Source organism: Empidonax traillii, unplaced genomic scaffold (genome assembly GCF_003031625.1).
Source record: "Empidonax traillii isolate 1590-97213 ecotype Southwest subspecies unplaced genomic scaffold, ASM303162v1 scaffold941:size231608, whole genome shotgun sequence".
Lineage (NCBI taxonomy): Eukaryota > Metazoa > Chordata > Aves > Passeriformes > Tyrannidae > Empidonax > Empidonax traillii.
In genome coordinates this window covers 131,078-156,278 of record NW_020956134.1, presented here as the reverse complement: position 1 = coordinate 156,278, position 25,201 = coordinate 131,078, and the positions used below count along the sequence as shown (strand labels likewise).

The 25,201-nt window shown below is 41.2% G+C and overlaps 1 protein-coding gene across 6 annotated transcripts; it reads right to left on the bottom strand.

Moving 5' to 3' along the window:
- Positions 1 to 3,322: 3,322 nt before the first annotated feature.
- LARP7 (La ribonucleoprotein domain family member 7) lies at positions 3,323 to 24,420 on the bottom strand. Of its 6 annotated transcripts, XM_027903169.1 has the most exons (14): positions 24,331 to 24,420; positions 23,453 to 23,661; positions 21,980 to 22,080; positions 21,794 to 21,877; positions 19,607 to 19,771; positions 19,254 to 19,362; positions 18,316 to 18,696; positions 17,637 to 17,766; positions 15,018 to 15,166; positions 14,003 to 14,124; positions 11,572 to 11,731; positions 9,509 to 9,600; positions 5,017 to 5,132; positions 3,323 to 4,482 (listed from the first exon to the last, which is right to left on the bottom strand). In XM_027903169.1, the coding sequence occupies exons 2-13, from the start codon at positions 23,658 to 23,660 to the stop codon at positions 5,052 to 5,054; spliced, it is 1,782 nt and encodes a 593-aa protein (XP_027758970.1). In that variant the 5' UTR covers position 23,661; positions 24,331 to 24,420; the 3' UTR covers positions 3,323 to 4,482; positions 5,017 to 5,051. The 6 variants fall into 6 exon arrangements, with proteins under 6 accessions (XP_027758970.1, XP_027758969.1, XP_027758971.1 ...); XM_027903168.1 differs by lacking the exon at positions 3,323 to 4,482 and having other exon boundaries at positions 4,993 to 5,132; positions 24,331 to 24,419; XM_027903170.1 differs by lacking the exon at positions 3,323 to 4,482 and having other exon boundaries at positions 4,993 to 5,132; positions 14,003 to 14,121; positions 24,331 to 24,419.
- Between the last annotated feature and the right edge of the window lie 781 nt (positions 24,421 to 25,201).

Genomic DNA, 25,201 nt, shown 5'->3' with positions numbered 1-25,201 from the left:
ACTGTGAGCACACACAGCATTAGCTCTCACAGCCACACCTGCACATAATGGAGGCTCATGCCATCCCTTTCCAGTAAAAGCTCCTCAGGAAGCTCCCTAAGGAAGGACTTGTTCTTCTACATGTACCCCTCAGCTACCAGTTGCTGTAATGTATTTGACTATTCCTTAAAATTGTTGCTTTTGCACAAAGGATGATTTTATATATATATATATGTATGTAATTATATATACAATTTAGGACAAAATTAACATGGAGTTCCCAACCAACAGAGCATGAGAGTAGGAGTTAAGAAGAGCGGGAGACACTATCCTGTTTCCCTAAAGGCAAGATTCCAACCCAGCCACAAGCAACGTGTCCCCAGCAGTGCCAAAACACTTGGATAATGAATAGAGTATAAAATACAGCACAGGAGCTGTAATCAGGACACCTGAAACAGGGGATGGTGCCAAATTCAGGCTTAAAAGCTGCAAAACAGCTCTGCGTGTGTCTCCCTGCTGGAAGCTGCAGATGACCCACTCTGCCACTGCAGCTGTACCTATATATAGTTTAAAGAGAGACTTGACTATAAAAATACATCTATAGATACAGTCTAAGCCCAAATAGGCTACACAGCTGCAGGCTTCAGCACCCAAATAACTTAAAATATTGTGCCTTGATCATATTATTCTGGGTTTTCCACCGGTGCAAGAGCAGGGCGAAGGACCTGGATAAGAGCAGGAGGGGTTCAGGCATGCTTGTGGTCAGGAGGTCCATGAGAGTTCACCTTCAATCCCCACAGCCCATGACAAGGAAAAAAGGAATGGGCATCAAAAGTTAAGGGAAAGATCAATTGGTAAGAGTAAAAATTTATTCCCTCTCACTTCAGTTTTTCAAGAGACTCACTGTGTTTGTTCCACAGTTCTGCTTCTACACCAAAAATCCCTTCTGGTGTAAAGGCAGCCCTGAACCAACAGGTCACGTACACTTTGCATTTGTGCTCGTGGAAAAGGTTTTCTAGGCTAAACCCTGCAAGAAGTCACCTACTGAGCACCAGACACGATGGGAAAGGTCTGAGGAAACAGCTGGATTGCCAAAACACTCATCAAACCAGTACATAAAGCACCAGGTAAAAAACCCCCACTTCTCGTATCACCACCACGTTTCAGTGTGTGGGAAAGGAAACACAACCACCAGCCATGGGGAGGGAAAACAAGCCAAAAAACAAAGGAGAAAATTGCACAAGGCACAGAGGGCAAAAGGTATTCAGCCATGCCCGCTCCACACATTATTCACAGGGTGGGAGAACTGGACCGTCCCCCTTTTCCCAAGAGAGATGTACATGGCTTCATCTGTGTGATCAGCCAGGGAGCAACATGGCCAAACACACTGGATGCCCAAGTGGCCCCAGCTTTGTGCTGTGCCTGCAGCCCAGAACGGCTGGAGCAGCTTTGCCCTCTGCTGGTCCCGCGAGGCCCCTCAGCCCATCCCAGGCAGGAGCCCCTCTGTCCCACGGACACCCCTCGGGGCTGCCACCCTCACCTTCCCCAGGCCGGCAGAGCAAGGCTGACGTACAGCAAGGGACTCGTGAGTGCCTTAGTCAGGGAACAGCCTTAGTTAAAAGTCTGGAAGAAGAGTAAAAGCAACCCTCTGAATTCAATGGAGCTGCAGCGCCTGCCCCAGCCCAGAGAGATAAAAGGGGCAAGTAAGCGACCTTTTAATTAAATCACACCACACTGCAAGGCTTTCCTCATCCCACTCAGGATTCCTGATTGCATTCCAAGCCCTTTCTTTTGCCCAATTCACCAGGATTGCACACCGCACCGAAACATTTGGAAACAGCGTTCCTGGCAGGCAGCTACCGCTGAGGGGTGCACGGGGCCAGGGAAGAGAATCCCTACGGCAGGAATACAGGCAAGCCCGGTCGCTCCCAAGGGGCCAGGGCTGGTTTGTCCCACCCCTTTACCCCTCTCTCTCCCCCACTTGTTTTCCCGCTCGGATGTTTGTTTGGTTCCACTCACGGCGATAAAAGCGCAGCCAGCGTTTGCCCGGCACAAAACCAGTCACCCTGGCAACGGCGAGCAAAGCTTTCCCAGATTTTCCCGCTTGGTTCTTCCCCTGGTTTTGCAGGGATCGGCGCGACTTGGGTGAGGGCTGCATGTGCCAAATATGCCGTCAGCAGGGGCACAGGCAGCGATGAATAGGAGAGCTGGCCCGGCTCTGCTGGAAACCAACAAAAACTTGAGTGCCGCCAAGTCCCCGGAGAGCCGGCGACTTCCTCACACCATCCACAGCGACTTGTAGGTAAATGCATTACCCCCTCACTCAGCCACATCTCAAAGTCACCCAAGCATACCTTATCTAATTAGTTTTCCAGCACTGTGCAGCATTATTCCCGTGATTTAATCCTGCCTGGGATCATTAGACACCACGGTACCCTTAGGAAAGCAATTATGACACTGACCTACGTTTTCAGGGGCCTGGGCAGGCAAGTGCCTTTGTCATCTGCCAGAGGGTAATTTCCTAATTTGATTTAGAGCTTCTCTAGAAAAAGATAATTTACTTACCTGCTGGCTTTCAAGGATGCCTTAAAGCCTGTTTAAACTAGTGCACTGACTATATTTTGGAGGAAAAGAATCCCCAAAACACCAGTGTTGGCTGTGTAAAAATAAAACAGGTAAGACAGTCTTGCTCCAGGTAACAGGAAGATGAAGACAATCCAACTTCAACATTAACACAAGGTGCAAAAATCAAATTTTTAAAGGCTTTTCTACACTGCAGGAGCGGGCAGAAGGGGCAAAGCATCATGTTGTGAGTGGGATACTGTGCTACTGGAAACCTGCAGGTCCAGTAATCCTGGGACATCAGGCAGGTGCTCCACTAACACCAGTCCTGCTGCTGCCACGCTGAGTCTGCAGCTCGTGGGGGAGAGGTAAAAATATGAGTGCTAAAAATAATGTCAGATTCAGCCCCGTGCTGGGTCACAAAGAGCAAAAAAAAAAAAATCGATGATGGGTTCTGCTCCAGGCAGATGGATGTGGAATGATGCTGTGTCAAAACAGTCAGGGGAGACAGGGAAAAAAAAAAAAAATCAACAAAACCAAATGGGCACTCCAAGGTTAGGAGTTCCTATAATTTTACAGTATCATCCTGAATTTCTAAGTAAAGTGTATTTCTTGGGGGAAAAAAGTCACTGTTGGAAGCTCCTAGAGGTGAAATATAAAGTACTTTTAGGGATGCAACTCCTGAGACAGTAAAACTCAATAGCTGGACTCCTCAGCATGTGATGGGAAGGGATAACAGCAGCAGAAATTCACGGTCACATGTATTTAAAGATAAAAAACAAACCATTCTGGCATACTTGAGAATCCAAGGCTTTGTAAAAGCATCTAGACCATCCTCTCCATTCCTGACTTCTCAATTAAGAGCAAAAATGCTGTTATTAACTTCTTCAGGAAGTAATAAACACCGACTGTCCTTCCCTGCTGAAGCAGATTGCTGCACTGGTTTAGAAAGGGAGAAAAACAAAAGTCATGTTCAAGTGTAAGGAATTTACCTGTACAAATATGGGAAGGGGCAAAGGGGTGACTTCTGTGTGTTAAAGTCAGAAAATATTAATACAAGACTAGTAACTCCCAGACTTCGGCTTTTGCAGTTCAGTTCCACTCTCCACCACACATAAAAAGTCTGAATCATTTATGAGCTGAATTATTTATACCGTGGATATATTTTTGACTCAAAATGAACTTCAGCAGCAAAATCCCAAACATTTTACCCAGAGCAGGCTTTTGGGTTTATTTTTCCCTTTCACGTCACAGAGACGGAAAAAGAAAACAAACTGTCTTTTAGGCAGGATGCTGAGGAGAAAAAAAAAAAAACATCAATGGATCAATTCTTTTCATAGGTAGGTATGGAAACGACTTTTTACCGTGTCATCAAATATCTTACCCACCTAGGATGAGAGGAGCTCAAGATTAAATAACAGTAAATAAAAAATGCTGCGATTGGACTAAACACTTAAATACTGCAGGAGTCCACAGGGCAGTGCTTGGCACACAGGTCAGTTCTTCGCCTTCCCCCACCTTTCCCCTGGGAGGAATCCTCCGCACACCATTTCCAAGAACCATCAGCAAGGCTCTTCCCCTGCAGCCCTTTTGTTTGTCCCTTATCTTGCACTTTTCCCCTCTGTCTTCCTGCTATCTCCAGCCTGATCGCTGCTATTCCCTCTCCATTGAGTCGTGCTAATCCCCTCCATTCACTCCCTCCCTGCCAGCGGGCTGAGTCACTCACAAGTGCAGCCTTGTGTAGAATTCCAATTTTACCTTCAGGGATTTTTTAAATATTGCCAGCCTCCCGTGAAATACTTGAGAGCCATTAAAAAAGTCACCATCTTAACCTGTGAACTGCACGACTTTTAACACTTCTCTGCAAGTGAGAACTGCTTCTGGAGCCAGAGCAACCACAGCTATCAAACAAAGATATTATTTCTTCCACCGAAGATTCTTCTAAAACAAACAAACAAAATATCCAAGTTCAGTTTAGTGCGTATTTATACAAGGAAAACTTGTCCCAGACTTCTTCACGACAGCCTTAGCCAATTGAAAATACAGGGAAAATTATTCTGTACTTTGAAACGGTTTGATGGGCTAAAGAGAGGCCTAGAGAGGTTTATGCAGCATTAACCACTTTTATTATTTATGGTGTCATAAAGCAAATGGAATTAGGGATATACAACAGAAATTTTCTCCTGCATTTTATTTTATAACCTAGTGTACAAAACAACGTACAAAAAATATAATCCGAAAAAAAAAAAACAGAACAAAAAAAAAGCCAACCCCAAAAGTGAACTAAAGCAAAATCTTCCACATTTTCCAGAAAGCTTCACCTAAAGGCTCAGAAGCAGCAAACATTCAGCCTATTCCAAACTGGGTCCAGAGCCATCTTCTCACTTGCAGTCTGCAGAGTTGTGGCTCCTGGGCTTAGTTGCTGTGAGCACTGGTGGCTGTGGGGGTTGGTTTTGGTAGGCTGGTTTGGAATACCTACAGTTCACACTTTTGAAGATCATCGGGCCTGGTTAGTTGGCATCAGTGAAGCGAATGTGTTTGCTTGTCTGTTGAGTCTTCTCCAGTCTCATCTTCTCAGCCTTGGCAATCAACTGCAAACAGGAAAAATACCACAGAAAATTAGAGGAAAGTGATATCCTTAGGATTTGATCTCCCAGGCAGGGATATATTGTTCAGTGCTTCACCAGATTACCTAAGAAAAAGTTTATCTGAGCAGCTGAGCTAAGCTAGACAGCTATCAAAAATATATATAAATTCAGTATTGCCTCAGAATCATCCAAAATAGAAGCATCTCTTCAGTTGCTGATCAGTTGCTTTCACTCCATCCCTTCCTCCTCCCAACATGGTTGAAGAGAACAAGATATTAATTTTAAAGTTTTAAAATACAGTCTCATATAATTTAAAGAACTCTTTAAATGAATCCTTTTATTGGATTCGTTTTGTGAGAGATGTAGGAAAAACAAGGTTAGGCTAGAAAAGGAGTGCTTACGGAATATTGTGGCATTTTAAGCAGGAAAAAAACCCACGAACCACCAATACACCACACTGAAACCCCACACAAACCACTCAAGAACAATAAAAGCACAGAAAAACCACCCACAAAAATAAAACCCCCACAGAAACCCCACACGTGAATACAAACACATAAACCCACTAAAAACACACACAAAACCCACAAGCCCCAAGAGATAGAACACACTGAAACCACAAACACACACAAAAAACCACAGCAAAACGCACATACACAATCCACAGAAACCACAAATCAACACGAGAACCCCCCCCAGAGAAGCACAAGGAAAAGCCCCACAAACAGCACTAAAACATAAGTAAAGGCAGATACAAACCCCACACAAGCCAACACCAGGAATGGACTCAGTGACAATATACAGAGCCCACAATCTCCCCCACAAACCACCACTCTTACCAAGTAATAATACAAAGAGACCCAAACACCACCAACATTAAACAACCCAAAAGTATGCAACTCAAAAGAAATACACAAGATAAAATTACCACAAGTCTCCCAACCCCACAGAACACCCCAAAAACCTAATTAATAAATATACTCAAAGGCACGTACAAACCCCACACTCAAACCCTACAAAAACCCACACTCAAAGGGCACATATAGAACCCAACAAACACACACAAAACACACAGACAACCACAGAAACCATAAACCAACACACAAACCCACACAGAAACGCAGGCACGCCCCACACAAGGCACAAAACCACATTAAAAAAAAAAATCAGAACAAAACCAAACTCACCTATAAGACAATAAACAACCCCTAAAGTAAAATACACGAAAACCAACCAAACAAAAACACACCAAAACAAAAAACCCCACAATAACTTCTGTGCTGGGAATAACTCAAATGTATCAGGTATTGCTCTGGGGAAGGGGTCTTGGCTCACGGGCAGCTCCACTTTGTTGTATTTGAGTAATTTCACATATAAATCTAATTATTTGTTCCTTCTGCATGACTGTGGCGTCAGTGTGTCCTGCAGACAGTACTGAAGTGCACAGGATGCTGCTGCATTGACTGACAGCTGGAATTCCAGAAAGAAAGGAATAAAACTGATCTAAAGTTGTTACTTTTACTCTCTGATATCTAAAAAAATGACTAAAAGAGTTTTAACAGTAAGAAGTGAGGAGTAACAGTGGTTTACTCGTTGCACACATGGGATGGAGAATTCCAAACAAAGGAAGTTCTAGGACATAACTGCCCGGTTCCCACCAGTGACAGTGTTTTTCCCACCAGTGCCTCAGAATTCACAAGAGGCCTCAAGGATTCCTGTTTCCAGCTCATCAGTCCAGGATCAGCACCTCTATATGAGCACACTCCTGTCTCCCAACAGGTCTCCAGCCCTTCCACAGACACCAGTGGGCCAGGGAATTGGGGATATGCTGTGGAGTGGGAGCTGTCCCCATGGGCCCACCCCCAGGGAATTGCCCAGCCTTGCAAGGGCACAGCCCCGGAGCCCCAGGCATCATCAGCAGAGAACAGTGTGGGCTGTGCCCAGACATTCCCGCTATCCTCCTTCTCCATACATCCTGTAAATTATGCCACCCTTCACAAATACCCAATTCTCACTCCCTCACCAAATGCCTTTCACTTCTGCCTCCCCTCCCACCCTCTTAAACTTCCTCCTTCCCTCTGGGAAAGGGGGGCACAAGGTGCAAACGAGGTTCCTCCCCCCCGGGAGCCAAGGATCCCAGGGGAAAGCTTGCAGGCACTCACTCCTTGGCTTTGGGAACGGGAGACTCCAATCAGTCTGGAGTTTAAGGCTACAGACTGATGGATTGCTCTAGGTCTGAATAAACTGGCACTGCCCTTTTAAAAAGCAGTTCTGGCAGGAAGGTTTGCCCTCAGTAAATCACGGAGGTGGTTTTCTCAGGCTGTAAAGACACAGACAAAAGAGAAGATGGATTTGGAAGGGGCAGCATAGGGGGTGACAATGAAGGACCAGGCCCGGGGGAAAAGCCTGACACTGAACACCTTTTTCAGTCCCAAGGACAGCCAGGTCTTAGTCAAGTTCTGGGACATTAAGTTTATAATTATAAGAACTACACCAGAGAAAGTAAAATCTCTACTTAAATGTAATCTAATCAGGTTTGGGTGAGCATTATTACAGAAATCTGCTCAAGTTATCTTTAACCCTCATCCCAGGGCAAGAGGAGCAAGAGGTTTATACTTTTTAGAAAGCACAGAAAAGAGCAATTTCTAACTGCCTAAAGTTACACCCATCTCCAAAGTGTGGTAAGGCATTTCAAAACATTACCAGAACAGACCTTTACGAGAACGATACACTAATGGCATGTTTTAATGTAGATATTTTATTATGAATAATTACCTTTTTCTTCCTTGTAAGCACTAAGGAAGAAATTTTCTAATATTAAGCACTGCATACCATCAATAGGTATTTTGGGAATACAGCCTGTCCAAAAGCAAGGAAAGGGTTAAGAGTTCCTGACTGCAGCCAGGCATTCTTGTCTTGATGTTTTGCTCGACAGCGTTAGCATTTAAATGGAATTCCCTGGACTTTGAAGTTCACACCTCCCGGTGTGGGCAAGGTGATGGGCAGGGGGGAGGAGCAGGAGTTTGCATCCCTGTGCCGCCTTTGTTAGGCAGGAGCGAGACAGTTTGTATTTGAGGTGCATTACTGGCCAATTTACACCGCTTTGGTCAACAAGTACCAACCTTCAAAAGAGGAAGAGTAGAAACCGGAGAGCAAGTCTAAGTTAAAAGTCTAAGGTGCCGCTTTGGTTTAAAAAAGTAAAAGTACATTAAAAAAAAAAATAACTGGCAGCATTCAGTAAAATGCTCTGAAGCTGTAGAGCTTTCACATTCCCTTTCTAGTCATATTAAAGAAAAATGGTTCAAGTCAATGCCATCTTTAGGCTTTTAAGAAAATTAAATCAGCCCTTTGGGCAAGTTCTTTATGCACATGTTTGTTTAAAAGAACTCTGCTCATTAGTCTATGGGATCTCTGAGAGAACATTCAGGCAAACAGGGTAAGACACATCCAATATGCCTCTGACCTGTACAATCCCTGTTCCTCTAGGCCAATTAAATATTTATTTTCAATTATATATGTAACTTCTCCCCCCCCCAGCATCCAGGAAACAGAGTCTCCAAAGTCACCAGCAAATAATTAGGGTCAGATGATCTGAAGTTTTGCAAGCAGCAGCAGCGGAAAAATTCAGGTTAAAGCCAACCCAGAAACCTTATCTGCAGTGTGTGTGGAGCAAAGCTGGCAATAAAAGGCCTGTGAAATACTCTTTGGCTCCTCTCTGTCAGGTTAAGGATCTGACTGGCTTAATCAAGGAACCCTTCATGCCTGCAGGGATCTTGTGTGGCAGGAGTGGAGGCTGCAGCCAGAGAGTTCACTGCAACGCCCCCTCAACTCCGCCCCCTGACAGGCACACCAAGGTCAAAGCTGGAAGGGAATTTCCCCAGTTTGGATCTGGAAGCTGGACAGCCATGGGTGCTTGCCAGCATTCACCCCAGCACAGAACTGTGCACGAAAAAAACTGGGCAAGTTATGAGGGAAATGAGATTCATCCTCAAGAAACCCATTTTCTGGATCGTAGTAGACTATTACCAGTATAGCACTAGACTTGATTTCACTGGAGGACATCGAGACTACTTAACTTCCTCAGGAGCTCATCCAGACAGGGTCTGAGAAGAAATTCAGTTTAAAATTAACTTCAGGCCTTTAGACACAGACTTAACTTTCTCTGATTGTCCCCATAAAGACAAGCCTTGCACTTGGCAACTGGGCCAGGACAGAAACACGTTCTCTCCTTTGTAGCTGTAAAACTCTGCTTCAAAGTCAGTAGAAAATTATTTAACTGAATTAAATACACAAAGTATCAAACATTATGGATCTACGCAGAAACAGAGTCATGTTTTCAACCGTGGCCGTGCAGGAAAGAGATCTGATTTGCACATTACCTTCTCAGTCCCCCTCTTCTTTTCTCGAGGCTGGTTCAGTTTAGCTTGTCTGTCCACCAAAATCTTCTGCCAGTAACGCTGTTCATTGTCACCTTGAAGGAAAAATAACATTGAGGTACATGAATAAAAGCAGGACACAGGTAGATGTCCTGTTTTCAGCTTTCTAAGGTAAACACATGGAAATACCTGATAGGGAAACCCAATAATTATTTCCCCTGTAACCTTAAGTTTGCTGGTCACAGGAGTCATACAGAATCCCTCTGTACATGTCACTAGCAAAAGGAGCTGAGTTTGAGCTGAAGTTTCACCACAGCGCATGGAGATGCTTTGATTTACTCATGTACTCAACCTCTGACTCATTTTAAACAACTACCAAACAGAAAAAAAGTAAGTAGTTTAAGAACAACTGAGACTGTTTTATTTCATCAAAACCATTGCCTGGGGACTCCATGAGCTGTCAGGACTATTTGAACATGGCCAGCAAACACAAGGGCAAATAACGGTGCGGCTTTTCTCAGCAACTGCCTTGTAGTTAAGTTGAAGTTTTCCACTGTTCCCTCTGGTTTAGGATGTAACTGCCACAACAGGAACTTTGTGGTGTGTTGCATGGGCTCACAGTTCAGCTACAGCAAAGTTTCCCAAAAATATTCCTGCAAAAGTTAAGCAGCTATGATAGTGTTCAGATCTTACCACCTTGCCGGATGAAAAGCTGAGTATCTTTAGTAGTCAAGCGCTAATAAATGAAATATTAGTGCGAAGGATTTAGTCCCTGCAGTAAAGAGCATTAAAGATTCCTTCTTTCTTATTCTCTCACCTTATGCCAGGGAGCAAAACTAAAATCCTTACTGTGAGTCCCTTGTGCTTTCCTGGGAAGCTTTTCCATTCTCATTTCAATGGGACAGTTAAAAAAAAAAAAAAAAAAAAAAGAAAACTCCTAATACTATGAATGGAATGCTCCTATAATGGAGTAGTTACTCCTAATCTACTACCACACTTTTATGTAAGAACACAAAACCAGGGACAAACAGAGCACTCAGCTGTAAAAGCCAAAATTTGAAGCTGTTTCTGGATCTGTGGAACACAGAACACACTGGAGACAAATTTCTCTCCAAATGACATGAACAGCATTCACTGAGTCTTAAATTTGAATTAACTTTGATATTATAGTGAAGGTTGATGCTTATAATAAAGCTTTTCCTTCCGCAATCCTCAACTGACTTTTAGGGGAGTTTACAGCCCTGCACTCATGGAACTGGACTTCATGTGAGGGTCTGTGCAGGAGTGGACTAAAAATCTCAACCACAGATGAGGGAATCTCATCTGCACCTTTTTTTTGCCTTTTTGGAATTTCTAGTGCATGTCTAGAATTTAAAAGTTTTATTGTGAAATACTTGCTCTTTCTACTTCTTAATTTCTTACATTTTTCTACACTTGCAAAACTAATCCAATCCAAGACACGAGGTAATCTCAGAAAGAAGTGATACACACTGAAATGAAGTTGCAAAGTTGAGCCAGTAAATATTTTTGTGTAAATAAAATTAAGGAAAAAAAAAAAGGTAATTCTGGCCTAAGTTATCCAGCCTCCTGAAAAATCAAGATCAATTAGTAGGTAAGTGCTAAACCCACTGTAAGTGTATCCATGCTGCTAGACCCTGCTCCAGTAATTTCACACATCACTTCTGTATTTAAGTCTCTTCAAAATTCTTTTGCATCATCAGAATGTTCTATTCATAAAGCTGACATGTGAATTAAATTGTACAGTGCATTGCCACTGAAAGGGAAGCAAATCAGTCCAAAAAACACCTCCAGCATTAAGTTACTAACAAGAAGCAAAATTTATTTTTGTCTGGAAAGTGGTATAAAACCCCTTAGAATTTTATTAATTTGACTAATTGTGAAGTTACTCACTAAAAACCAAGCAGCCTTCTCCCCAAACAGAGATATTTAAAAACATATCCCTGACGCCACTATGTGAAACAATCCTTTCCACAGTGCCTACATCTTGTCCTGTATTTCCACTTAAAAAAAAAAAATAAAAAACCACAAAAACCCCGAAGTCTTACCAGTGAGAATTTCGAATTTGCAGTCGTTTTTGATCTGGATTTCTTTGTGTGACTTCAGGACAGTCTGTGCATCCTCGGGAGTCTTGAAGCGGACGTGGCACTCGGTGTCTCCCTCCAGCATGTCAACATAAGCCACCTCAGCCAGCACTGCCAGAGCATCCTGTCAGAGCAGGAGGGAGAACACACACCATAAATCAGCCTTCAGAAGGAGAATATAAAAAAGAAAAAAAAAAGTGACTTTTGACCATTCCATTTGGAGGTCATTAACATTTTCAAAAATGTCATGAATCCATCAATCTCTTGTCAAATAGTTTTGAGTTACTATGTTTTCCTAAGGAGGTTATACCTGAATTCTGATTTATGAGCCTACAACATCTGCCCATCTCATCCTGCCCTCCAACAACTTAAAGCAGCAATTTCTGAAAAAGTTGATTTTTTTTTTTTGCACAAGTATCATTTTCAACACTGTATCTGCCTTTTTTTAAAGTTATTGGCGTGCTATAACAACTTTGACCCCACAGAAAATAGAACACTTTATTCAATGCATTAAATATATAAAACCAAGCCCACTCATGGCAGATTATCTGAGAAATGAGAGCAGTAAAGCAACTCTTTCCATCTTTATGAAGTGACCCCTGCCTGATAGTTTTCACTGACAGCTAAAGGAAGAGAAGTCACAAATGTTCTTGCAGATGAAGTACTTGACTTGTAATTCCTGCTGTTAGGGAAATTAACCACGACCACACATTCCTACTCAATTTGGTTCCCAGCAGGCAGCTCCACTAAGATGCTCCCATTCAGGAACCCCACACTGCTTTTAACCCTCCACTACCAAGGGCAGCCTTAAAACCAAACAAAAAGTGACAACGCTGCTAAAATCATTGGAGAGCCACCAAAAGCTGCTTTCCAGCCTTATTCTGGTATCCCAATGTCATGAGTGCATGGGAAACTACAATGAGTTGAGTGGAATTTACAGCTACAAGAGTTTACTGGAGCTGGCAAACGTGAGCAGGTCGGAGAAGCACTTTAAGAGCAAAACAGGGAAGAAATAGAAAATTAAAACATCCAAATAGTATTTGGGGCGGTTTTATGCAGCTGGTGGTCCAAAAACACAGCAAAGCCAGGTTTGGTGGTAGTTCTTCCTTCAGGAGTTACACAACCAATATGGTCAGGAAAAAAAAAAAAATCCCCAAAAAGTCAGTTTGGTGCTATTTTATTAGTAAGTTTTCCTCCTGCCCACGCCGTGTTAGGGTGTGACACAAAGCAGTGAGGTGTATTCTGCAGTCCAAGGAGCTCTCAAAGGTTAAAGGGACAACTGCCACATTCCCTCAGTGTCTCCAGCACTGACAGCTGCCTGCAAATCCACCAGATAAGGCTGATTAAGTTGAAACCCCATCATCAGTGGGTTTTCAGGGAGAGACTCTCTCCTCTTGCTTAGGTTTATGCCCACACTAAACCTCACACACTTCCCAGTGACTCCAAATGGCTTCCTCAGTCATAAAAATCCCCTCAGAACTCCTGTTTTGATCCACGTGAACCACTGACATAAGTGGTCTGGATATCAAGTTGCTCAAATCCCTTCCAGTTGTTATTCATCCAAAAGTGCAATTTGGGAAAGAAAATGTCCTCTGTCATACATGGAAGCTTCAGTATCTGGAAAAACGCTGTTATTTCCTTTGGAAAACTTGTAATATTTCCATTTCAAAAGGATGCAGCTTAAAACTGGTATTTTCCTTAAAAGGGAAATATTCTGCTTAGCACGTGTAACTTTTTTATGGTGACATCACACAAAATGGAAGGTATCCTAAACACTTACAAAGAGGAAAAACAGCACTTGGCATAGGAAAAAAAAAGAAAGTGACAGATTGGACAGGCTCTACTGCTGTCACTCTCCCTGAAATGGAATTTGTCATGGCAAAGTTATTACTGGGAAAAGAAAAAGAATTGTGGATTTTTTTTTTTTTTTTTTTGAGAGAGAGTATTTTCCTGCCCCTTAATTCCTGGTAATGGAATTAAAAAATATGCTTTTATATTAATGAGAGAAGCATTTTTATGGATTTCTTATCAGGATGATCAGCACGGTGGTAAATACAGAGCTCTGCATCAGTGTCAACCTCTTGTTAAGTGGAAAGCACTAGAGACTTCCTTATTTTTGTCCACATTTTCATTATAAACTTGACATTGCTCAAAGCACACTCAAGGCTTGTTTTTCCTTGGAAACATCCTCTTGAGCCCATTTTGCCCTTGTAAAATCTATTTGTTCACAGGTAGCAGAGAGGAATCTGTAGGCAGCTGCTGGCCAAATAGATTAAAAAAAAAAAAACCACCACCCAGCCAGGCTGGGTTAAAGGGTATTCCATATTCAAACATTTGGGGGGCACGGAGAGAGGAGGAAGGGCCAACAGCTTCCCTGAGGATACAAAGGCATTACCTTGATGTGCTTCCTGCCCGGCAGGGGCTCGGTGCTGATGATCTTCACAATTACTCCGCTAACGAACTGAGGCCCCATTGTGTTGGCCTTGGCGGGAGGGGCACAACCGGCACTGGTGGCTGCTCAAGTTAAAAACGGGGTGGGGGGAGAAAAACCACCAAAAGAAAGTTTTTAACTCTATTACACTGAGAAACTAAAGTTTGAAAGCATAGAAGTAATATAACATAAACAAGCAATAAATATTGTTACTGCAGATACGCTGTGGTGTTTCAAACGAAGGTCAAGGTTGTCCCCAGGTTCAAGTCAATGTAAGTAAAGAAAGAAAAACCTCTTCAAGAAAAAAAAGCTTACAGAGGTTTTTACAGTCTCCTTAAAAGAATATTTTATATTCTATTGATTAGATTAACAGTTGAACCCTCAATTTTAGAGCAATCAAAAACATGCAGAGGCATTGGAACACCGGTGTCAAAGTTAGTGAAAAGCACAGAAAATTCACAACAGAACAGTTCTACATCCAAAAAAGGTAAAAATTTAAATATAAGGACATAATTAACAAGCTCCTTTTAATCATAAAGCAGATAAAGCCCAATTGCAAGCTGGCTTTTTTTTTTTAATGCCTTACTTAGATGGAATTGTTTTGTGAATCCCTGCAGGTACATTTAAGCCAAAGCAAATTAGGCCCGAGCTGCAGGCCCAAAAAAGCTGATTCCTGATTTACCTCTGAGGCTTTTAAGATTACATTTACCTAAAAATATCCTTAAGCTTAAGAAAGGCTACTGGAATATGCTGAAATGGCTTGTTTGGTCTTTATAAATAAAGCACCTTATCCCGAATCTATCTAAATACAGAGGGGACATTGCTTTTAGTATGAGGCATTCAGAGAAAGCATTTCAGAAAATAAACCCATGTGGCAGCGTTTCTGCAAGATCAATCTTAGATCCCTTCTTGCTGGTGTAATAGAAACATTAAAAAAAAAAAAAAAAAAAACAAAAAACAAGCCAAAACTCAGGATTACTTTTGTGGTTTTCGGATTTCTGTGCACAGGACTCTGTTTCCATCTCTCCCGCGGGCTCAGGTTTGATCTGAGACATGGTTTTCTTTAAGGAGGACATACTGGCTTTCTGCAGGGCCAAATATTCTTGCTTCAAACCCATCCACTCGGCCCTGGAAGAGGCAACACAAGCACAGCGTGGCAGTTGTAAACAAGCAAACGCTTAGAAACTTCATGGCAATTGAAGAGTTGACAAACAACTTAAGGCAGACTTGGTGAGCAGTGCGAACCATTGGAGATCCTCCTGCATTTCGGTCAAATTAAACCTTGTTCATATCCAATTTTAAATTTTTTTTTTTTTTATTATTTCGATTTAATAAGCCAGGAGAGTTTCAACAGGACCAACCCATCGTTCCAATGGACAGGCTCCCAAATCTACTGTAAGGATTGAGACAGCAAATAGATCAGTTTGGTGAACTTGTGTTTTTCACTGGAACTACACAGAGCAGAGGCATAAACTCAGAGTTAATTCAGAGACAGTGAACTCCGAATTCACTGAATTAGTTCACTGAACCCACTCCCGTGTCACTATACTAAGAATCCCTCATCTATTTTCTGGAAAAAATCATTGATGGAAAATCAACAGCTGGTTAAACCCACCAAAAAAATAAAAAAAAACCCCACCGAGATAAGGACATTCCTCACTATTCAAATGCATGTGGGTTAAAAAATACCCCCCCCATGGAAGCAATTTATATATTTACATACATTTAACATGGAGATGTTTCTGCAAACAGGGAGAGCTTTGCTCCACAGCAACACAATGCCCGCAGTGCCACTGTGAGAACGACTCATTGTTACCCTAATCTGCGCTATCAAACAAGCTGATAGAGGATTTTTAAAGAGGAGGATATCTTGTGGTAATGGTTTTAGCTGTTAACAGTGACAACTGTATACTTCAAAAAAAAAAAAGGAAAAAGCAGCCAGACTCAGCCGGGATCATACATTCTCAGCAGAGCAGAGGCATTAAAATAACAAAAGGCCCACGTAATGATTCTTGGAGATAAAAAGGCAGCACCATGCCCTGGCAAGGCTTGGTATAAATACAAGCTGGTTAACTTACCTCCAAGGAAGAGGAGACCAAAGGTTCAGGTAACTATCTGCATTGCTTGTACCCTGTTTCGACTTTCTATCTCTCTCTCTTTTGCTAGAGTAAAAGAAAATTTCACCAAAACTCTCTATTTGTTGCAGTTTGCTCAGAAGCCTGATGGAAGTAGACCAGCACAATCAAAAACTGTTCGTTTTTTTTTGGTGGGTGTGTGTGTGGACCCCTTTTACTTTAACATGGAGGTGCTTTCTGTGATTTAGAAAAAGTAAGTGCTTCCATGTTTTAGTAGAGGTGGAATCCTGATCGCAATCCTCCACTACCCACCGGGATTTTACTTTGGGTTTTTTTGTTTGGTTTTCTTGTGAGTTTTTTGTGGCTACACTTCAGCTGAAAAATTTTTTTTTTTATCATTTGGGAAAAAGATGAAGACTTTTCAGCGGAAGCAGATCTTCAAGAGTAAAAAAATTTTAATGGCTAAGTAGTTCGTTTTTAAGTTTAAAGGACTTCCCCTTTGCTTTAACATGGAGGTACCTGCTGCCTAAAAAAGTAAGTGCTTCCATGTTTCAGTGGCGGTGGATCCTCATATTCCAAGGATTCTCAACTGCAACACCTCCATGTTCTTTATTATTGCATTGTCCTAACTTAGTATATACCTTGGGGTGGGGTTTTTTCAAGCTAATATTTGTAGTTTCTCCACCGAAGGACCCCCACAACTTTAATGTGGATGTACTTGCTTTGTCCAGCCATAGTAAGTGCTTCCATGTTTTAGTGGTGGTGAATCCTTTTTTTTCCCCTCCACACTTCCCTCTTAAGAAAATGTATCAAAATACCGACAAAATGTGTTTATAAATAAAGCACAATTTTCATCGGCGTACAGCACAAGATGGCAAGGACCCCCTCGACTTTAACATGGGAGGTACTTGCTGGATGCCTAAAAAGTAAGTGCTTCCATGTTTTAGTTGTGGTGACTCCTCAGAGCCCAACAGAGCTGAATTAACTTGTGTTTTGCACAGACTTACACTATGGGAACTTCAGTCTACAGGCTAATACTGTTGCTAATATGCAACTCTGTTGTGTGAAACTGGAATTGCACTTTAGCAATGGTGATGGACTGTCGGATATGCAAAGATTTGAGAGCCTTCAATATGTGAGTTGGACAAGTTTTGTATAAAATAATACGTTTTAAGCAATAAAATTCAATAAAGTATGCAAAAGATGACTTTGAGAAGTTCTCCTGCAGTAAAACACACCTGAGCATTTAAAATATTTAAATTGTTGAAATCTGTGGTACCAAAACGTAACAGTGTTCACTTAATCCCCAAGGTAAAATTATAAACGTTGTAATATAGTAATAACTCCTGCCAGGAGAGGCAGTACAGTCTTTAATTAAAATACATAAAACCTATGATTAATTTACCAATAATCAAATCATAGGCCTTAAAGGTGAGAGAAATTTGGGACCACTTAAGGGTTCTGTTAGTCTTGAATTCACCCTGGAACAAACACTAAAACCTCCACCCAGTTATGTCACCTACTTGGACAGGACTCGGAGTGGGATGACTTCTTCCCCCATTTTGTGCCTTTCCTTGTGTTTCTTCTTGTGTTTCCTTTTAGCTTTGGAAAGAGATGTGTCTTTTTTATCTTTGTCCTCTTCTGCAGCAACTTCTACATTAAGAGGTTTAAAAGAAAAAAAAAATGTTTAGTTGTAACACTGAAGCAGTTTAAATACATTCTAATAAAATCATGGAATAAATACTGGGTTGTTTTTTTTCCATTGACTAATTCATCAATTACCTGACTTTTAACTCGTCACCCACTACATGTGATTCCAATGCTGCTTTCCTTATCTCACGGAACTGGGATCATCAGCATTTTCCTTTTGTATTTTAATGTATTTATCTAGATTCCCTTGCTGTCTCCATTTGCCAAGGCTGCCTGTTTAACCCATACTTTACTTCACTCAACTTCTATCAGTATGCACTGCTTTGAACTATTTTTACTTCTGATTAGATTTCCCTGCTTTGGTGTTGCAAGTTCTTCCCTATTCTGCATGCAGCTCCTCTCCTTGGAATGACTCCTTACCCAGGTTTAAATTTAAACCACATGTTCCTAAAGTGACCTAATCATTCATTACACCCACTTATCCATCAGTCAACCTGCCATTCCATTACATCCAGGCATAAAAACTCTTAAGAATATATCAGAGCCAACAACCTTTACCACTGGAATTCTTTGGAGCTTCTGTAGCTTCCTCTTTTACTGTTTTAGCTTCCTCCTTTTCAGCAGTTTTCTTGACTTTTGGAGCCGATGTCTCTCCATCTGCTGAGCTGGTTCTTTTTCTCTTCCCAGGCCTGCTTTCACAAGTTACCTCGGAGTTTTCTGTTTTGTCCCATTTCCTTTTCTCCCTCTTGGAGGGCTGCTTATGAGTCTCAGTTGCCTCCATTTCAGAACACTCAGATGCAGTCCTTTGTCTTTTTGATTTGGGTGTTGGTTCCGTGGTAGTGTTGGTGTTTGATTCCTTTGGCTCTGCAGCTGCCTGTGCATTGCTCTCTTTCTTCACTTTGGATTTCTTTTTTTTCTTCTTTTTCTTCTCCTCTGTATTAAAAACACCACATTTATAACTGCCCATGATTACGCACTAGATTAGATTAAGTTAATTAAACAATCATGATACCATGTGTCATGAGAAACTGGGCTGTTAAGTGAGATGCATCTCTGGGAGATGGATTTTATTTTTTCCACTAACAGTTAGTGGTGTAACAAAAATAGTGATAATTGTGAGGTGTATTAACATGGTTTATCATAAAGCTTATGAGAAACATGGGCAGTGCCTGAAATCTGGGAAGTCGTATTACACCCCCAGAAAGTAGGAAAAATGTTTCAGTGACTAAGTTGCAACATCATCCTGTGATGCTGCTTTGTAAATTAGAGTAGATTGTAGTTATTGGAACCGTGCTCAGATGTCAATTCTGGATTCTTTCCTCAGCAATATCCTTTTATTCCAAGTAATTATGAATCGTGCAAAGAGGAATTGTAAAGATGCTCTAAGAAGTTAATTCGTCTACAGAGTGCTCCTGCTGATAGAGCAAGAGTTCCACCTTCTTTTTAGCAGCTGAGGCACAAACCTGATCCAATTAACTTTAAACACTTACCTACACCGGTGCTGTTACTTGTGTTCAGTGTAGGAACAGGTTTATTCTTCACTGTTTTGGGGAAAATCCCAGGTTTCCTTGGTGCTTCTTCTGGTGGATTATTCAAAAACTTAGAGACGGAAAATGAAAAACAAACCATTACTAAAAATGAGGTTTTTTGAGACTCTCCATCCCAGTTCGAGCCAGCAGTCCTAATCATATTCCAATACAGAAATACTTTCAAGTCACAGTGAAATACAGGAAATTAGGCATGGCTGTGCTTGTCTGACAAAATTTAACTACTAAAGACCAAACTATTCACGTGACAGTGACACTTAGAACAATTTTGATAGGGCAAAGGCACCAGCACTCACCTCAATAGCTTTCTCTGCTTGCTCTTTGGTTTCAAATTCCACAAAAGCAAAGCCCTTTGGATCGCCAGTACTTTTGTACCGGGGTATACTGACATAAACCACGTTGCCACACTTCCCAAACACCCGCTCAATCCAACTGTGATTGACATTTTTGGGAAGCAGCTCCTAAAAAAGAAAAAGATAAAAATGGTCTGAGAACAAATTCATATACCTGTAACAAATGCATTACATACTTGACTTGGACATTCATCATCTTCCTGTGACAGACACCAAGGCCTCATATGCAGGTGTATCTTTGCAACGTGAATTACCCTGGTAAATTTAAAACCTTGGAGCAAACACAAGTCTGCACTTTCTCAAAGCACAAGGAATGTTTTACTTTTATTTTTTGCTAATTGGTGGCAGTGCAGGTATCTCAGAAAGAGTTCTAGGTCAGTACAGAGTGACTGCTGATGAATTCCTGCTGGAAGCTGACCTTTTCAAGTAAACCAGTCAGCACTTGGGACAAACTTTCAAGCAGCCTCTTGGATGGCACAACTGTCTGACTTTTATTTCTATAAAATCCTTAATACAGCAGCACATTTCAGCAGCTTGCAGCATCATCTCTGAGTCCCCCATTCCCATCCCATTCTCCTGTCATACCAATTTCTAACAGGACCCAACTGAATGCTTTCAAATCCCACTGTCAAATTCTTGCCTAAAGAACAGAATGTCAGTACTACTTTTTTTTTTTTCCCATGGGAAATTACTGCACCAAAGGGTTTTTCTTGTAGAGAAACATTTGTCCCATTCAGGTAGAAAATTATATTTGCATTAAACGTTCCCTGTCAGGGAAACATTTCATTGAGGTTTGCTCTGAAGTGCCAGTTACTTGAAGCTTTAAAAATATTATGGGATGAGTTCCAAATCACAGTACCTGCTTATGTTAAAGCATATAAAAACAGTCAGATTATTTCAGAGGAACTTGACTTAGCACCACTTCCCTTCTCCCCATTGCCACATCCCAGCTATTTACCAAACATTTAGCTGTGCATGGACAATGCAGCTCCCCACATTTACAGTATCTTATCCAAAAAAAACCGATAGGGACAAAGTATTCCACAAGTTCAAAGCAGTCCCTGCAATCGTGTTAGGAAAATATTATGTCTGGCACATCGTATTTACAAAAACAAACCCCCAACCACCTCTGCTGGGCTGTTTTTAAAGAAGGAACCATCAGAGTAATTCGGTGTCTCCTCATCTGGCTGGGCTGGTATTTAGGCCGTGATTACTGTGCATCTGTCCTGCTAGGTATTACTAATGCAGCTGCTTCCAGCTACAGGTTCTTAGTCATAAAAAGCTCTATTTTAGAGGCAAATGGAATTCCACACTGGTTTCAATATCAGTATTACAAAGAAAATGGCTTTACTATTAAAAAAATGCCCCGAGATTTTAACTTGCTGCAGCTCATCCATCAGATTTTTCCAAGCTATCAGTGAAGCTGCTCATCAATATGATAAAGTTGACACATCTGAAATGCTATGATGATACAGACTTTTCCCATCAGCAGAAGCTGTTTTCATGTGAATTAAGGAATCACTCCAGGAAAGCAGCCATAGGATAGCATGCTAATAGGAGGATTAAAAAAAAAAAAAGAAGTTTAGGAGAATTGTAAGGAAAAAGTTTAGGTATATTAAAGAATGATGTTTGTGTGTTACAAAACCAGAGGCACTTGCAGTAACAGGTCTTATAAACAGATTGTACTTTTTAAAGTACCCCTGATGAACTTGCAAACTCAGCCAGAGCCTGTTTGATGAAACTAATTAAGCTGTTATTACAAAGCTTTAACTACATTCATGTAATTAGTAAATCTGCCTTGGTACCACTGGTGTTCCTCTAATGGCATTTACAAGAAAAGCCCAGTGAACACAGCAATAGCTAAATCAAATTGCACCTTTCCTCACCAGCATGTGAAGCAGCTCTTGGCTCAGCATTTAAAATGATTTAAGAAATCCCTGTACCAAACTAACCCCTTCCCTGCCACAGCCACTTGCAGCTCTGTATTCACCTGATTAAAACAGGGGTGCACAAGCAGCAGCACCCGCCCAGTTCAGAAGATTATTGCTGCATAAATGTATTTTTGCACTCTTTAATTAAATGAAAGGAGTTGATAAGAGGGACCTGAGGGACACACCAGGCCGGCCTTACCACATAGACAGTCCGACTGTCCACATCCTTTGGCTTCTCACCCAGTGGTTGGCGTCTTCTGATTCTGGTTCCTTCCAAGTCCAGCTAAAAGGAAGGAGAAGTAAGCATTTTTCCATGAGGTTATTGCCTATTTCAGCACCTCAAACATAGAAACGTTAAATGTTTAAAATGTGAAAAGTGAAATACCTCTACAACAGAGGAGTTTTTAACTGCCCGAGCAATCAGCTTCTCATCAGTAGTTAATTTTTTCATTTTGTTGAAAGAAACAAGTAGTGATATGTCAACATCTAGGAGGAAAAAAACAAAGAGAACCAAGGTGTAAATTAAGAAGTGAGGGTAATGTTTTCTACTCAGTTTTCACCATCAAAATTCAAGTTTCAAGTACACCTAGATTTCATTTTGTTCCATGCTAACCTTTATCAAAGGAATTTCGTTCCTTCACCTCCCCGCTGCTAACTGCCGTCTTTGAAAAGAAAGGAAGAAATCCCCCCTTTCTGATGCAGTTTTACAAGACAAAAACAATTTGCATTGAAAACGTGCCTCTCCTTCAAGGCCCCAATTGAGCGTTTAAGCCAAGACAAAGAGCCCCTGCCTGCACTTCACTTGCAATGAGTCAGGCTACGAAAACCCGCGGAGAAAATTAAGTATTAGTCTTAATAGAAATGTAGACACCCAATCTCTAGTATCTGAAAAACGGAGGATAAATAATTATTAACGTAATAAATATATTTTAAGGGCTTCCTTTAAAAAGGGCTTTACAAGGAAGGAACTTTACTCTAAAATTCGATTTTTTTTTTTTTTTTAATAAAAACAAACTGGCTTAAAGGTCAATAGAATTGACGACTATACCAAGCACTTAGAAAGGTACATTCTCTACACAACACAACAGGATTCATGGTTTATATTTCAATTAAATAGGGACTCCTTAACAAAAATAAGGAAACACTTTTAAAAAAAAACCTTTTTTTTTTTTTTTGGATGGCAAAGTATCACCTCTTTTTAGACACATACTGCACTGTGAGTCCATTTGATGTAACACGTGATTTAACAATTATACTGAATGGCAATTTAGCACTCGCGGTACTGATTTTAAAAGCACAAGCGTATCAGTCACTGCGGCTGATGTGCAAATTAATTTCTTTAGAAACTGGAAAATAACTTCAGGTCCAAGCTCAGTTTCCTACTCTGAAGTCACAAATGAACCACCTGAAAAAACTGTCTAAATGACTCACAGTGGCCCTGTAAGCAAATGCACAATTTCTTATGTACCAAACCTGTACAGAAAGCACACCCCCGAATGACATTTTAATTTCTGCACATATCTACCCCACAAGACAAGTCACCTCCAAGACCAAAATGAGCTTTGTTTGTTTATTTTTAAAATTATACAAAGAGAAAATCAGGTCACCCAAAGAGTCATTTCCACCTGGCAGATGCTTTTCACTTATGGCTGATTCTAAAGGAAAGGAAAAAAAGACACTAAATATAACTTATAAAATCCAGTATCTAGCTCTGATTCCTGAGCTGTTGATGGTGATTTCCAGCATGGAACTAACTGCCTTCCCCCAGGAGCATATGTGCACCTTAAAATAACTTATAATATGGGGAAGACAAAAAGTAAAACAAGTGTTTACTGAAATATACTGAATATAAACTTACACCCGTCTCTGGACTTCTCTATTTGTTCTCGGAGAAATCTGTCCTTGTGGAGATTTACATCCCCAAACCAGAAATCCACTTGCTTGGCTATATCTGCCAGCACCTGTTTAACCCTTGACCTCTTCTTCTTCTCCCTCTCCTTTTTCTGTTCAGTTCTTTCCTCTTTCGTGGCTTTGTCTCTTGCTGTTTCAGTCTCCATTCCTGCCATCCTGTCAAATGAAAGGTAAAGTTGATATTAAAAAAACCAAACAAACTGAAAATAGTCTTCTGAAAATAGTCTTATTTCAAGGAGTAAACATTTGGGGTTTATCTTCTGCCCTGTTAGCAGAAAAACAAGAAAACTTGATGAGGAGAACCTACAAAAACTAAATCTAGAAAGGACAGATCGCTGGTATTTAGAGCAGGTAAGGTTTGTTTTAAAAAAACTGGCTTTATTATGTCAAAAATGCAAACCACTCTCTCAGCTGCCAAGGGCAGTAATCCAGTAGTGCCTGATTTTCACCAGACACTCCGAATCAGGCCCCTAGAAATTCAAGACTAACTAGAAGGAAGTGACTTCACGTACAGATTTACTTTTGAAAATATAAGGTCTTTTTAATGCATTCATTACCTTGTTTGTTTACACTTCAATTTCTGCAGGTGAAAACTGCCAGTCACCACTTCAGTACCTCATTTCACAAGGGAAAAAAAAAAATCCAACAAAAAAACCAAACCCAAAAAACCCCGTGCTGCCAGGAGCAGACAGCTTTTGGAAAATTAAATTAGCACAAAAATTCAAGTAATTAATGTCACAATCACCACATGAAAGACTTGTCAGCTCTGTGCCAAGGCAGTCCCGAAGAAAAGGGCGAGCAGAGCCATCAGGGAGGAAAGCCCACCTGGACAACAGGATGGTGAGATGGAAATGGTCTCCGAATTATTGTGCAAATCAGGCTCCCTCAGCCGGAGATCAGTTTCTCTCCCCGCTGTGAGCTCCAGATAGTGAAAGGTCAGCAATTACCTCGCAAAGATAAGTCAGGTAAAACTCCCAGCTAAGCAAGTTCAAGCTCCACTCAAGCCCTTCAGCGAGTTTTTAATATTAATAACCAGCAGACTGCTTAGCTGAGGGCTACAGTGAGGTGCACCATCATTATGGAATATTTGGAGTGGCTGAACAGCGTTTGGTGACCACATCAACACGAGTGTTGGCTCAGGTACAGCACAGATTTGTTTTGAGAAGCGTTTTGAGTCATTCCCTCCCAGGAGAGAGGTTCTCAGTCAAGCTTAGAGAAAAAAAGAGCTGCAGGCCACGTTCTGGGCTTCCCCTTCACCTGGTGCTTTAGAAGTGAAGTTTGGAGAAAACTACTTTGGGACTGAAAGTATTAAATCACGCTCAAAGCACAGAGTCAAGAGTAAATGTCAGCTCTGATTACGTACATCAACCCAAGTAATTAATGTAGCAATCACCACATGCCAAGGTACAGGGTAGTTTGGATTTTCACTTGGCAACTCTCAACACTGCCAGCACTACTTTGGTAAATAATTAAAATCAGAAGACAGCAAAGGCAGGATCAAAACTTCATTTTGATAAAGCAAAGCACCTCCTCAAAGGAAATAAATCCTTGGTGCCTCTATATCCTAGAGTGAAATAAGGGGGGGCAAATAAGCAGGGGGAAGGAACTTCAGGAAAGCAAAGATAACATAAATCAAAATAATTCAACTTCACACATATTTACAGAAATTTACCTATGTTCTTTAAAAAGCAATCAT